The 14,409-nt window shown below is 40.6% G+C and overlaps 1 protein-coding gene across 2 annotated transcripts; it reads right to left on the bottom strand.

The window, feature by feature from the left end:
- Positions 1 to 2,968: 2,968 nt before the first annotated feature.
- Positions 2,969 to 9,755, bottom strand: LOC143400899 (serpin B9-like). Of its 2 annotated transcripts, none has more exons than XM_076857864.1 (6): positions 9,588 to 9,755; positions 7,423 to 7,560; positions 6,723 to 6,840; positions 5,203 to 5,345; positions 4,088 to 4,243; positions 2,969 to 3,373 (listed from the first exon to the last, which is right to left on the bottom strand). In XM_076857864.1, the coding sequence occupies exons 1-6, from the start codon at positions 9,753 to 9,755 to the stop codon at positions 2,969 to 2,971; spliced, it is 1,128 nt and encodes a 375-aa protein (XP_076713979.1). The 2 variants fall into 2 exon arrangements, with proteins under 2 accessions (XP_076713979.1, XP_076713980.1); XM_076857865.1 differs by having other exon boundaries at positions 4,088 to 4,240.
- Between the last annotated feature and the right edge of the window lie 4,654 nt (positions 9,756 to 14,409).

Here is a 14,409-nt window from a genome sequence, read left to right as displayed (position 1 = left end):
CTGACACAGGCCCAAGAGCAACCAAAGAGGCCAACCAAGCCTGAAACCTCTGAAACTGTGACCCAGGATAAATGGTTCCTCCTTTTATGTTGATTATCACAAGTACTTTGTCACAATAATGGGAAGCTAACTATCATTGGTCACAACTGTGCAGCCCCAGAGTACAGGCAGAGTGTGGAATAGTTGGAAACTGCAAAAAATTCTATAAGGTTGGAGTGAAGGGTTGATATTGAGAAATGGCAAAGGGGGATAGGAGAAAAGGTTAAATCAGGAACTATCTGGTTAGCTCTCAAAAAAGAGATTAATCTTTATCCTAAAAGCAATGGAAAACTATCAAGTCTGATCACAAGAGGGGGGACCCCCTTAGCAGGAATGTAGCTGGACCACTTATTCTAGGCTTTTTGCAATCAGCTGTGGGCCTTTGTGTTAGTCAGCTCTTCATTGCTGTGGCCAAATCATCTGACCAGAATGACCAGGAGAAGGAGATTTCCTTTTGGCTCCCAAATGCAGAGTCTCTATCCATGGTTGACCAGTTCCAGGGCTCTGGACCAGGGATAAGGTAGAGCATCCATCATCATGGAAAGAATCACCTTTAGTGTGTTCATGATTTTTAAATAAAGAAAAAAGAAATAACAAGTGTGCATGAAGATATGCAGAGAAATTGGAATCTCATACATTGCTGGTAGGAACGTGACATGGTTTAGTCACTGTGGTTGGTTGTTCTTCAAAAGTTAAATAGAATTATCTTATGAACAACAATTCTATTCCTAAATCTGCATATACACAGAACAGTGTAGATAGGTATTCAAGCAAATTCACATACATACAATTTCATAGCAGAACTACTAAAAAAAATACATGGGGGTAGAAATCCAAATTCCATCAATGGATGAGTGAATAAAACAATTGTGTCATATTTAGGTACTGGAATATTATTCAGTCATAAAAAGTAATAAAATACTGATACATGCCACAAAAAGACTCAACCTAGGACACATCACACTAAGTGAAGAAGCCAGACACAAAAGGTAATATATTTTACGATTCAGTCTATATGGAATATGCAGAACAGGAAAATCCATGGACACAAAAAGCAGAATCAAGGTTGCTAGTGACTAGAGGGAGGAAGGGATAAGGATTAACTGCTTAGTGGATACAGGTTTCTTTTGGAGGCAATGAAAACCTTTGGGCACACAGTAAAACTTGTGGTTGCACAACACCTTTGCGCCATGTATTAGATGGCTCAGGACTGTGAAAATGTGAATGTCATTGGGATAAAAATATCTAAAAGGAACAACAAAGTTGTTGATGTTCAACAACTAAAAAATTACTACAGAAATAGACGAATGGATTAAAAAAATGTGGCATTTATACACAATGGAGTATTACTCTGCATTAAGAAATGACAAAATCATAGAATTTGGAGGGAAATGGATGGCATTAGAGCAGATTATGCTAAGTGAAGCCAGTCAATCCCTTAAAAACAAATGCCAAATGTCTTCTTTGATATAAGGAGAGTAACTAAGAACAGAGTAGGGACGAAGAGCATGAGAAGAAGATTAACATTAAACAGGGATGAGAGGTGGGAGGGAAAGGGAGAGAGAAGGGAAATTGCATGTAAATGGAAGGAGACCCTCAGGGGTATACAAAATTACATACAAGAGGAAGTGAGGGGAAAGGAGGAAAAATATAAGGGGGAGAAATGAACTACAGTAGAGGGGGTAGAGAGAGAAGAGGGGAGGGGAGGGGGGAGGGGGGATAGTAGAGGATAGGAAAGGCAGCAGAATACAACAGACACCAGAATGGCAATATGTAAATCAATGGTTGTGCAACTGAAGTGATTCTGCAATCTGTATATGGGGTAAAAATGGGAGCTCATATCCCACTTGAATCAAAGTGTGAAATATGATATATCAAGAACTATGTAATGTTTTGAACAACCTACAATAAAAATTAATTAAAAAAAATTACTACAGAGGTCATAGAAGATCAAATTATTTATTACCACACTATAGCATGTAGAATATAATCACATATCTTGGAGACTTTAAGGCCTAGTTCAAAGACGAAGAACAAAAATGATTAATAAATAAGCAATACGACTATCATGGGCAGTTACTGTGAAAATTCAAAGATGTACCTCTGATTATGGAGAATGGGAAAATGACTTGAAGAAGATGACATTAATGGAATTTTAAGGACTAATGGCATGTAATTGTTTGGGTTGGAGGTAGAGAAATGCAATACCACCAGGCAAGTTGTCCTAGCTGCAATGAGGGTATGTGGTAGTTCAAAGCTATTCAACTGTGCAATCTGGTTGTCATAGACACTGTATAAATTGGGAACACATGTTAAAGAGCAGGTGTCAAAGGACCATGATTCTGTCCCCATGTGTTCCTAGCATATATTGCAATGCGTAGCATTGCAATGGTGATTGGTGAATGCCAAAGGTAGAAAAAATGTTCGTGAAAGTTTTTTGTTTTTTGGGTTGTAGATGGACACAATATCTTTATTTTATTTACTTTAATTTATATGTGGTGATGAGAGTCTAACCCTAACTTGCTAGACAAGTGCTCTATCACTGAGACACACCTTCCTTGAAGTACCAGGAAAGCACAAGATAAGTAGAAGGAATTGCATGTGGAATGAGTGGGAAATGTGTTAGGGGCCATCTGGGGAAAGTTTGCAAGCTATCCTATGCAATCTGTACTGCACTCATCCTAATACAACAGGGAATCAGGACGTCTATTGGCCATGACCCTGGTTCCATGGTACAAATGAGTGGGCAGTATGGGGACAGCTGAGTGTGGTGCATCATGAGATCACACTGGCAAGTTGTTCAGAAGGCTTAGGACCCTGCCCTCATTTTTCTACTTGGTGTTCACCTAAAGGCCCATCCTTATGAACTGTAGTGAAAATTTGGGGACATGGAAAAAGGGAAAATCTCCATGGAGAGGAAGTACGACCCTTAGGGAGATGAGAACCTACCACAGAACAGAACCGTGTTGGATTCATTATGCCTGATGAAGAAAAGGAAGGGGTGGTCAGCACAGAACGTTGGTGAACATGAATCACAGTAACCCACTATATCTATGTTGGTGGCTGCCGCAGCCTCAGTGCCTTCTTCATTCACCTCCACGACACTCTTGTGCACAACCTTGGACAGACACAGGCCTGTCTCAGTTGACATTGCAGAGAAGTCAGCCTGGCCCTGTTGAAAGGCATCGACCATTCCCAGACGCTGAAGCACAGACTCCATGTCATAATCCCCCTGCAGTTTAAATCTTGGAAGGAGAACTTCCACTTCAGTATTCTGCAAAGAGGCTGTCTTGGTCCAGGCTATGAATTTCTCAAAAGTAAGGTTATTTTCCACCTGAAAGACCAGAATCACAGGTTCATGTTCAGACTATGGTGGGTATCGACAGACACACAGACATTTCCATGAGTATTCCTTGTTGACTGTCCACACAGGACTGGCAGTGCCTTCAGCTGCCCAGAAACTTGTGAGGGATCTGGATTTTCTACCACCCCACATGCTATCTCATATATATTTCCCTGCAAGAAGACTGTGGCTGTCCCTCCTTATTCATCCACTATCAAGCCATGTTTATTTGTGAAAAGCATCTATGCCAAGTCAATGGTGCTTTTCTTGTGTGTTTTTTTTTGTTGTTGTTGTTGCTTTGAATGAGTTTAATTTTCATACAATAAACCATTGGTGGCAAGCCAGAGAGACTGGGGAAAGGAAGGGCTCTCAGTGTGAGCCTCTCCAGGAGAGGGACAAGTGCCTACGGTGGAATGAGGCACTGTTTGTGGAAACTCATCTTCACATTAGGGACCTAAAGAGAGGGAAACCCCATGGGAGCTGCTCTGCTCTCAGTGACCATTCAGGTCATCACAGTGCACCGCCACCATTGATAGAATGGTTGACTCTCTAGCAATAGGGATCATATCACAAGGAAGGAAGGAGGACAGGGCTGGGCCATTTGGGCTCTTGGGTTGGAGATACTGTGAAAGAAAGGCACAGGGTGTAACTAATTCTTCCTACAGAAATTGTGAGTTCAAAGGAGTGCAGCCCCTCCCGACTCACCACACTGAGGTCCACGTCCTTATCTGGGAGCAGGATGATCATGCTCAGCATCTTGCCAGCATAAGGCAGCTCCAACACCTGTGTCTGGGCCTCACTGATGTAGACGTAGTTAAAATAGGCTTCTTTCCACATCATCTGCACTGGCCTTTCCTCCTCCTGAGAGGAATGACCACATGAGCATAGCATTTAAAATGGTATGAAAAGGAGAAACAAAACTCAACTCTTCTGTGGTCCAGCACTGCTAGAAATTAATAAATAGTTGTCTGAAACATACCTTATAAATAAGAGGAGGAGCTTAATACATACAAGCTTCCTTATTGCATTACATTGCATCTTTAGGGTTTACAGAATTAAGCAAAGTATTCTAATATCTGTTTTACTTAAACTTATAGCTCACAGTTGCCCAGAGACTTTGCAGTCATTTTTAATAATAAGAAGCTGCAGATGCTGAACCAATAATGATAAATTATAAATAACAACAATTCAAGTGCGAGATTTTTAAAAAAATATTTTAGTTGTATTTGGACACGATAACTAGTTATTTATTTTATTTATTTTTATGTGGTGCTGAAGATCAAACCCAGAGCCTTGCACAAGATAGGCAAGTACTGTACCACGAAGCCACAACTCCAGTAACTAAATAAGAGATTATTTTAATTTAAAGAATAATAGATGGAAAATCTGGGGTGTAGCTTCATGGTACACCACTTGCTTAACATGCACAAGCACTGAGGTTGATCCCTCATTGCACAAAATTGTAAAAACAAAACAAAAATTCTGATTCAAGACATGTGTTTTCATATTCCCTCTTTGTCCTCTGTCTCATGTCTGATATACATAATAGCAACTATTGTCTATAGGAAGATATTTGTGTCCAGAATAAGGTTAAACCAATACATGTAGGATACTCCATCAGAGGCAGTTAGAGTGCTAATAGGCTAGAAACCATAATAGATACCAAGTATAATTTTTCAAATCATTTTCCACTGAGATTAAAATTCATTAAGAGAGATAATAAGTTTGAAATTATTATTAACCATTTATGCCTTTACAAAGTTAAATTTTCTATGCAATTTCTTCATCAGACTAGCATAATTTTTGAAGTCTCTCCCTACCTGGTTTACTTTGAAAGGCATTTCTTTTGTGCTTGATTTGTCAAATGGCTTGTACCATGTTCCTTGGAAGTAGATGGCATTGACAAGAATCAGCCTGACCTGCTCATCAATCGAGCCCATTGGTAGCAACTCTGGAATTTTACCTTTCAAGAAAAGCACAAACACTGTCAGTTACTTTTTTTTGAATCCATGGTGAATAAACATGACAACGACGTCTTGGAGATCCAAACATTCTGGTTTCAAATGTGCTGAGTTTGGATGATAGGTATAAAAGTAAAATATCCCAGCTGTGAGTGGTATTCATGATGACAGACACTGGAAGAGCCACCAAGTTGATGTGGTGAAAGACTTCTAAGTCACTGGAGGAAAGCAAGTTGGGACAAAGCAGAAACTTGAAACCAGGTTGGAGAAGAAGACAAGCAGCAAAGCAGAGAGGGGCTGGGTAGGAGCTGACATTACCTGCTGTGGGTAAGAGGAGCGTCAGGTCTAAGACCCTGTGGTCAGGCCCAATTCTAACAATGTACCTGCCACATTCCTGAGGCACACAGAATTGAATAGCTCCAAAGCAGGGACATGGGAGGACTTTCTGGAAACTACAGAAGAGATAATATGATATCACCCTCCTGGAACCTGGAATCCCTGGAACAGGTAATGATTTGGGTAGGTGAAGGTATGTCCTTCTTTCCCTGTATATCAAGTGGTATGGTTCTAAGGAACTAAGAGCATCCCTGCTAATTTGCTGCCTCTAGAGGGCACAAGAAGAAAAGATTCCAAGAAGAAATAGTGGAAAGTACTACCTCTAGTTTTTACTAACTCATTTGTTAGCAGAAATAGGGACATTCCTGGTGGTGTATAAGTGCCTGGATGGTTCAAACATCAAAGCATTATTGCTCTAGAGGACAAAGGTTAGAACCTGTCACACCCTAAAAAGAAATGAATATGTTTTAACCTCACAAGCAAGGTGTTTTCAATCTGTGGAATGGATCAGCCCTGAAAGAGATTCTGTAGTTGACTAATCAAGTCTAGGCTTCTCAAATCTGATGAATTGTGCTTAAGTGAGAGATAGGAAAGACTAAGTAGGAAAATTCACCTTAAAAGTGGGAGGAATGAAGTCCAAACTGATCCCAGGAAGAGAAGGGCCAAGGGCATGACTTGGGAAGATCTGGCCATTGATCTGTTCCCATAGATGAGAGTCACCCACTATATGAACAATATAGGCCAGTGACATGTAAAGCATTACATGGGAAATCTGACTCACAAGTTTTTGTTAACACTTGCATCAGTGACTCTGGTACTAGGAAAACAGACAGCATTAATTGTCTGGTTTTGAAAACCTGAGCACTGATCAGATCTTCTGTGAGCCACTAAGGTTCACAGACACCAAGAGGCTCAGCCAGGCAACCTTGCTCTGATGGTTCTGCAACACCAGTGACATTAGCAGTGAGGAGGAGAGGTAGAGGAAAGAGGAGAGGAGAACAGAGGTGGGGTGGGAGGAGAGGGAAATAACTTATAATTCTGACCTTTTGTCTCTTTTGAGACCCAAGTATTTATATGCTCCCTGGACTTCTCTGTAGCTTCAGCAAAGGACAGCAGCTCCAGCTCCGCATGGTAGAACTGAAGACAGGACTCCCTAAATGTCTTTGGAGAGAAATAGTTCAAATGGCCAGGTTGCTCAATAAAATGACAGTGAGCTTCAAAGCATTCTGAAGGCTATCTTTAGGTTGTTCTTAAAATTAAAAACATGATCAAATATTAAGCTACTTGATCATGAAACATTTTCATCTGTAAGGAGATATTTTCTGAGCTTGGAAAAAACAGAGAAAATAAATGAAATTTTAGATATTGCCAAAACTGAAATAATACAAGTTATGAGTGTATAATTGGATTCCTTATAAAAAATAGTTTATTGTGAGTTTCCCAAGTTCTCAAGAATATTATTCTCTTTATTTTTGTGAGTTTTTGCAGTAGTGGGGGTAGAGCTCAGGACCTTGAGCATGCTAGGCAAATACTGAACCACTGAGCTATGTCCCAAGGCAGTTTTTCATTTTGTTTTCAAGACGAGGGTGTCACTAGGTTGCCCAAGATGGCCTCTAACTCTCCATTCTCCCATCTAAGCCTCCCAAGTGTGCCATCCTGTCTGGTCTCTAGGGTCTCTCTTCTGGGTCGTATATCACCAGGTATTTTAAATACAACTTTTAATGTTCTGTTGACTCAACTTACTGAGAGGAAATCGCAGGTCTTCTCTCCAAAGAGCCTGTTGGCTGTTGTAAGCAAGTACTTTGAGCCAGGCTTGTTCACTTGGGTGAGAAGCATCTGGAAGCCCTTATGGATGTCTTCCTCTGTGTTTAAAGACATTGCCTGGGAAGGAAAGCAAGAAAACCCTCTCAGTTTTGATCTTGATCTCCACAAGAATTTGCAAGCTTTTTTTTCCCTCAAATACTGCATGAATTTATCCTTTGAGAGGAAGCTGATTCTAATTGAGAAGTGACACTGGTGGTATAGGTGGAGAGAGGGGCCAGGAACTGCTGAGTAAAAGCCATGGCTCTTGCACCTGCAGTAAGCTCTCTACATAATTTATAGATGAACAATAAAACAAAATGAAAGGGGCATGGGAGGTTCAGAAAAGGGACTATTCTTAATTCCTGCATCCCACAGACACCATAAATTTGTCAGAAATAGAGAATAACTTGCCTTTATGTATGTACAAAATGATGTAGTTCAAAATACTGAAATAACTTGCATCTATTTATTTACAAAAAAGATGTAGCTCAAAAAACTAAAAATCAAAAAAAAATTGGACAGGAATGCAATCATCATGATAATATTAAAAACTAAATAAAAGTATAAAATGAGTAATATCATTAATAAGAATAAATTAGTTCTTAAACAGTATCCTAGAGAGACATAATATATGTATAATATATGATACTTTATATTTCAATAAAGGTATCATATTACATCATAAGAACAGTTTCATTTGACTCTGAAATAAAGAAATCACAGTTTATATTTAATGACCTCAGTGTAGGAAACTAAAAATCAACAACATTACAAATAAAATACTAACTACATGGAAATTAACCTACTAATTATTAAAAACAATTTCTTAAGGAATAACTCTCCTATGTAACAATCAAATAACTAACATGCTGTCTATTTTTTTCTTTAGGTTTACTCAGCTCTAGCTTTTGAGATTGTAAAAATAAATGACAGAGCAGCACAACTTTGGGACTCAATCTTAAATGTTAGTACTGAAAAAAGCTATAAAAATAATTTTTCTAGAATTTTAAAATTACTTCCATTTCCCAACATAATTAAATTTAAATGACATTTATTTTCTCAGTCTTCCAGTGGTCAACATACCAGCTTTCTTTGTTAGATATTAGCCAGAAAATATGAAGAAAACTCCTGTCGCCTAGCAAAAATGTACAACCAAATTGCCAAACCTGTTGTATCAGCTGGACTGCCCTCTAATGGACTATATAAGGCATTCAGCTAAGGTCAATGCGACTTGGTTTGACAATTAAATTCAACAGAAAATATATAAACATTTTATATCCTACACAAACTGAAGATTCCTGAATAATTTAAAACCCAAAATAAAAACCTTTTAGTAAATTAATTTTTACCATGAAAGAAATTGTCAGAATGACAATTCTACAAGTAACCAATTTGAATCATTTGGAAATTGGTAATGAAGGTTTATGTAATTTCAGTCTTTCCAACCTTGGATGCAGATCCTAAAAACAGTAGTAAAAGGCAGGAGCAACAGGCATAATGTAATGGCAATCTTTTGTAAATATTTCTGTATTAACAGAATCATATTTTTGTTAGTCTATTCACTCTACATATGTTTTCTTATGCATAAACATGAGTCACAGTGGACACATGCTGAGTAGCTCATATCTGTTAAGTCTCTTGTCACAACAAGCAATAGAAGTTCTTTGAGCCGTTTCCTAGGTGAAACACCATTTTGAGTAGCAAGTTGTTTTTCCTCTGTGGCTCATGCCCAGGTCTGAGACTTGCAGTACTGTAGGACCAGTTTACCATCACTGCCCAAACATCCCTCATCTGGGGGAGGAGCAAAGGACTGATTCCCATAAGTGAACAACTGTTCCAAGGCCACAAGTTTAAGGAACTTCTTGATGAACTCAAGAAAAGTTATAAATGAAAAAGAGACTACACAGTGACCCCTGCAAGCAACCAACCACAACATCTCACTGGAGGAAACTCCTCACCTCTTTCCTTCCCTTCATTCTGTGCTCCCTCCCTGAAATGGTCCAGGCTCACCCCTCCTTCCTCAAGAGTTCTGGAAAAACTCAAGGAGGGGATAAAGGACAACCCTTGCAGACCAGTCTCTCCTCCTGGGTGACAGGTGAGCTTACCTGAGCCATCTGGACCTTGGTGTTCCCATTTGCCCCCAGGAGGACCATGCCCAAGGCAGAGGAGATGCTCAGGGGAGAAAAAAACACATTTTGTGAAGGTTGGTCTTGACACAGCATCTTCAAAACCTGGATGGCAAAGGTACCATTTGCTTTTGAAAGAGAATCCATGATGCAGGGTCTGGGGGCAAAGAAGACAGAGAAACCCAATGAAATGGGGCTGAGGACACTGTGTGTGGTCTCTGCTTGGCTTTCATTTTTCATGTGAATTCAGAAAATTTCTGAGTACCAGCGAAAGCCATGGGAGTAGATTAGACATGTGAGGAAGGGGCTGGTGTTTGTAGAACATCAAAGTGGCAAGAAAAGGAAGAGCAGAAAAGCATGCCAAGGAGAACAGAAGTTGACAGGTCAAAGAAAGAAGAGTGAATAGTCAAAGCCAGAGCAAGGAGGTGCTGCTTGAAGCCAGAGACAGTGGAGTGTAAACACCAGTGGGCAGCTCTATTCAGTGAAACCCTCCCTCACAAGTGGCTGGCCCTAGACCTAGGGAAACCTCCCTGACAACTTCCCATTTCTCAAAGATCCCCCAAACCTATGTCCAAGCAAGCATTCAGCCCCCTCCAAAATCATTCTACCCCACTCCACTTCTCCAGCCCCTGTGATCCTGTGCCTAGTCTGAACCACCTGGTTCCTCTCCAGAGCCTCTGACCTCCCTGACCCTGAGATCCCCAGTACCATCAGCCCCTGCTCACTAAAATGCAAATCAAGTGGGCTGGGGAGCCTCAGAACATGGGCTCTGCCCATTAGGACCCCAGATAGACACGCAGAATACTGAAAGGGAAGTGCTATCTTGATCCTATGAGGTCGCCCTTAAATCTCCAGTGGCCCTAGGGATAAGCTCAAAATGTATTTTGTAAATGGCATCCCACCTGCCTGGCCCCATCCCTTGCTGCAGTCCTCCTCTGTCACAGTCTCCACTTCTACCCACCCTGTTCCCCCCAATCACCTCTGAGCTTTGGCAAACACTGATATTCAACTTAAAAGGCTCCCTACTCCATCCCTGTCACCAGGCTCCAATCACTCATTGCTCTCTTCTAGGCTCAGCATCAGGAGGCCTCTGATGTCCTAGTCTAGAGCTCCATCCTAACCACCCTGACTCATCACTGATAATTGTAATTCCTTTTCTCATTTATTGTTGGACCCACAGGACTGGCCTCTGTCTGCAGGAAAGGTGCCTGGCATCCTGATTCTAAGCACCTGCAAGTATGCTCAGGAAACAGCAAGAGCTCCATCAATTAAGGGGCAATCTCAGATAAATAAATGGTGAACTGGTTTTGAACTGGATTCAGGATATTTTAAAAGCACAGTGAAAGGTAAGGCAGAAGTTATTCTGTGACTCCCTGAGGACAGAGGAGACATGAGAAAATAAGGCCAGTAGGTGGGAGTGGTGTTGGAGCATGAACACCCAACATGGTGAGGGTCAGGGCCAGAGAGGGGCAGAAAAGAGGCAAGCAGAGAAGACAGGAGGCTGTGCAGCATCTTTGTCTTCATGAAATCATGCTGCCCTTCTCTGGGACTTGCCCTAAGCAGGGTCCTCCTGCACCATTGACCCCCATGATCTCCCAAGAAGCTGTTTCTCTAAACACAGCAATTACATTGACTTTTTAGATTGTCTTTTCTCATCTCAGCCTCTGGCATCCCTTCTCCCAGTGGTGGCCTGGGGTTTCTAAAACTTGCCTGCCTCGGTCCACTGTCACTTCAGCCCCTGCACAGAGAAGTCCTCACCTGCCACCTTCCACACAGTCTCTCCCTCAGGTCTCAGTGCTGCTAACCTGGTGCTGACTTCTGAATCACAGGACCAGGATCCACAGCTGTGCCTCTCTCAGGTCCACTCTGGGGCCTCTGCACTCTCAGAGGCCTTTATGGGGCCTGTTTAGCTCTGGGACTTTCTGTTTTCCAATCATCATTCACTGCCCCAGGGAAGAAATCCAGTGTGACCTGGGTCAGGTCACTAATCCTCTTGCTCTTGCTCCCCTAGCCTGGCCTCTGTCACACACTGGTTTGCACTGGAACACCAAGGGAGACACTGGGGTGGAGTTGCACACAGCATGTTTTCTAGAGGATTCTGAAAGTGAAAGCACTCTAAACTGACAACCAAAGGCAGTCTGCAAAGTCCCCTGGGAAAAACACAACGGGGACTGGGGAAGGACACAGAGCCTACAACTCTGGGCCTCCTTACTTCCAGAAAGAAAAGACAGAATGACAGGGTGAGATTTTAGGGGAGGAAAGTCGTATAGGTCTGTATTCTGAGCCTCCTGCCTGACACAAAGGAGGGATTGAGCTAGATGGAATGTGTCCTTTTCCCTTATATGCTGTTAGTGGGAACATAAATTAGCATCATCACTATGGAAAATGGTAAGGAGTTACTTCAGGAACTAAAGGTAGTGCTACCTACCTCATGATCCAGTTATACCAGTCTTCTCTGTGTACATGTGAAGGAATCAAAGTCAGCATAGTACAGAGACAGCTGCATACCCATGTTTGTCCCAGCAGAGTTCACAAAAGCCAAGTTATGGAATCAGCCTAGGTGCCCATTAACAGATAAATTCATAAAAATATGTGGTAAGCATATATGTACAGTAGAGTTTAATTTAGCCATAAAAAGGATGTAATTTGTAGGAAAACGGATGCAACTGTAAAACATCATATTAAGCAAAATAAGTATCTCATGTTTTCTTTCATATGTAGAATCTAGAGAATAATATAAAATGACATGAAATTAGAAGATGGACTAATATGGAAGATAAGGGTGAGGGAAAGTACAAGGGGAGAGGGAGAGTGTGTTACAGGTAGGGTGGATTCAGTTAAAGTACTTTACATGCATGTATGAAATTGCTACAATTAAACAATTTTTTGCATAATTACTATGAACTCATAATTATCTAAAAACAATTTTTTAAAAATGTTGTTTCCAAGGGCTGTGTATATAACTTAGCTATAATATGCTTGCCTCATATGCACAAGACCCTGGCTTAATCCCCAGCACCAGAAAAATAAAAATAAAAACTTTGTTTTCCAGTTTCTACACCACTAATTATTACCAGTGCAGCACCCTCATAGAGAACACATTTCTCCTAAATCTGAGCAGCTGATCTCTTTTTCAACTTCTGGTGCTTAGGTTGTGGAACTGGTATATAATCAGTCCTACTCTTCATTGGCGATGTGACAGAAACAGGGACTGAATCAAAATGGCTCAGGACCTCAACTGTGTCCATCAGCAGGTTCAGAAGCAGGGACCACCTGGAGCACATTGGTTTAGGAGTTCATGTCATCCAAGGTCCACACTCTCTCCCATCCTTCTTTGTACCAGCTTCAAGCAATTGGAAATACTTCATGTTGACATGTTGTCCCAAGAAAGAGAACAGACCAAATGTCTCTTCCTCTGAAGCAGGGAGAATTTCCTAGAAGTTTGTCCATCAGCAGATACCTGTCTGTTTTCAAATTAATGAAAATTAGTTTTCTCTCCTGAGTGCCTGAATTATGGTGAGGCAAAATATTTAACAGGTAATTTTCTTAGGTGCCAATCCTCCATTTACATTACCCCAAGAATGATGGCTTCCATAAACTTTGTGCCCTATGTGCCATACCATTTTTTTAATAGCACCTTTATTCTTTGGCACATGCTTGTAATCCTATCGGCTAGGGAGGCAGAGGTAGGAGGATCTAGAGTTCAAACCCAGCCTCAGCAAATTAGCAAGACCCTGTCTCAATCAAAAACAAAAGTATCTGGGGATCTGGTTCAGTGGTTAGGTATCCCTGGCTTTAATCTCTGTATACAAAATAAATCAATGAATACACATGAAAATAAACAGATAAATAATGCTTGTTAAAAATGAATATGTATACCATAATATTGAAAAGAGAAGAAATCTGAGACATTCTAAACTCAGTTATCAGCAGAATGAAGGAAAGAAAAGAGTATAACTGATAGTTTCAAGCTAACACAACAACAACAAAAAAATAACTGAAGCATATTTTTTGATATATTTTAAGATCAGCCATTGAGACAAAATTTTATTCTGCTTATCGACTCAACCAACCAAGAGGCTATAGAAACATGTCTCTACTGACTCTCTTCCTATCCCAGGTCATATCCCTCTTCTCTCCATCCATTGTAGATTTAATGAAAGTAATCTGCACCTCCTTCCTGATCCCTGGATTTTTATGACAAAATATCTTTAGATCCAGTGGACATTTTTCCAGCTGCTACCTGGTAATGCTGCTAGTGACTTAGGGAATTTGCCCTCGGACCAGGCTAGCAACATGCACAGCTTGATAAACCCATGTATTTCAGAGATCTCTCAATCTCAAAATTAGGGTTTAACAATAATCACCCCTTTAAATCCTACAATTCAGTTATTCACTGAGCTTTTCAACTGTCTCCAATGTCTGAGTCCAGAACATTTACATCACTTCAAAAACAAATGGGATACTCATTTATAATTATTCTCCAGTCCCACCTCCCTCTTCCCCAATCTCTGGCAACCACTAATCCATTTTTTCTCTATGTATTTGCCTATTGAGAGCATTTCACATAAGGAATCATACAATATGAGGTATTTTGTTATTGCTTTCTTTTACTAACCTGATGTTTTCAAGAATCATTCTTCTTGGCTCAAGGTATGGGCATTTATCTCTTTTTGTGTTGGAAAAAACTCATAATAATATTGGGTGTATATATGTTCATTTTTAAATTTCATCAATTAGTAGGCATTTAGTTGGCTTGGTTCCATCATCTGTCTGTTAAGAACAATGCTGCTATGAACAT

This window comes from Callospermophilus lateralis, chromosome 6 (assembly GCF_048772815.1).
Source record: "Callospermophilus lateralis isolate mCalLat2 chromosome 6, mCalLat2.hap1, whole genome shotgun sequence".
NCBI classification, from domain to species: domain Eukaryota; kingdom Metazoa; phylum Chordata; class Mammalia; order Rodentia; family Sciuridae; genus Callospermophilus; species Callospermophilus lateralis.
The sequence above is the reverse complement of the archived record's forward strand: the minus strand, read 5'-3'. Positions and strand labels throughout refer to the sequence as shown.

Excerpts from the sequence above, each read along its gene's own strand:
- LOC143400899 (XM_076857864.1), bottom strand. The coding sequence starts at position 9,755 with ATGGATTCTCTTTCAAAAGCAAATGGTACCTTTGCCATCCAGGTTTTG. Across the intron at positions 7,561-9,587 it reads CCAAGGTCCAGATGGCTCAG|GCAATGTCTTTAAACACAGA; the intron begins GTAAGCTCACCT and ends TTTCCTTCCCAG. Across the intron at positions 5,346-6,722 it reads GGTCTCAAAAGAGACAAAAG|GTAAAATTCCAGAGTTGCTA; the intron begins GTCAGAATTATA and ends TTTTCTTGAAAG.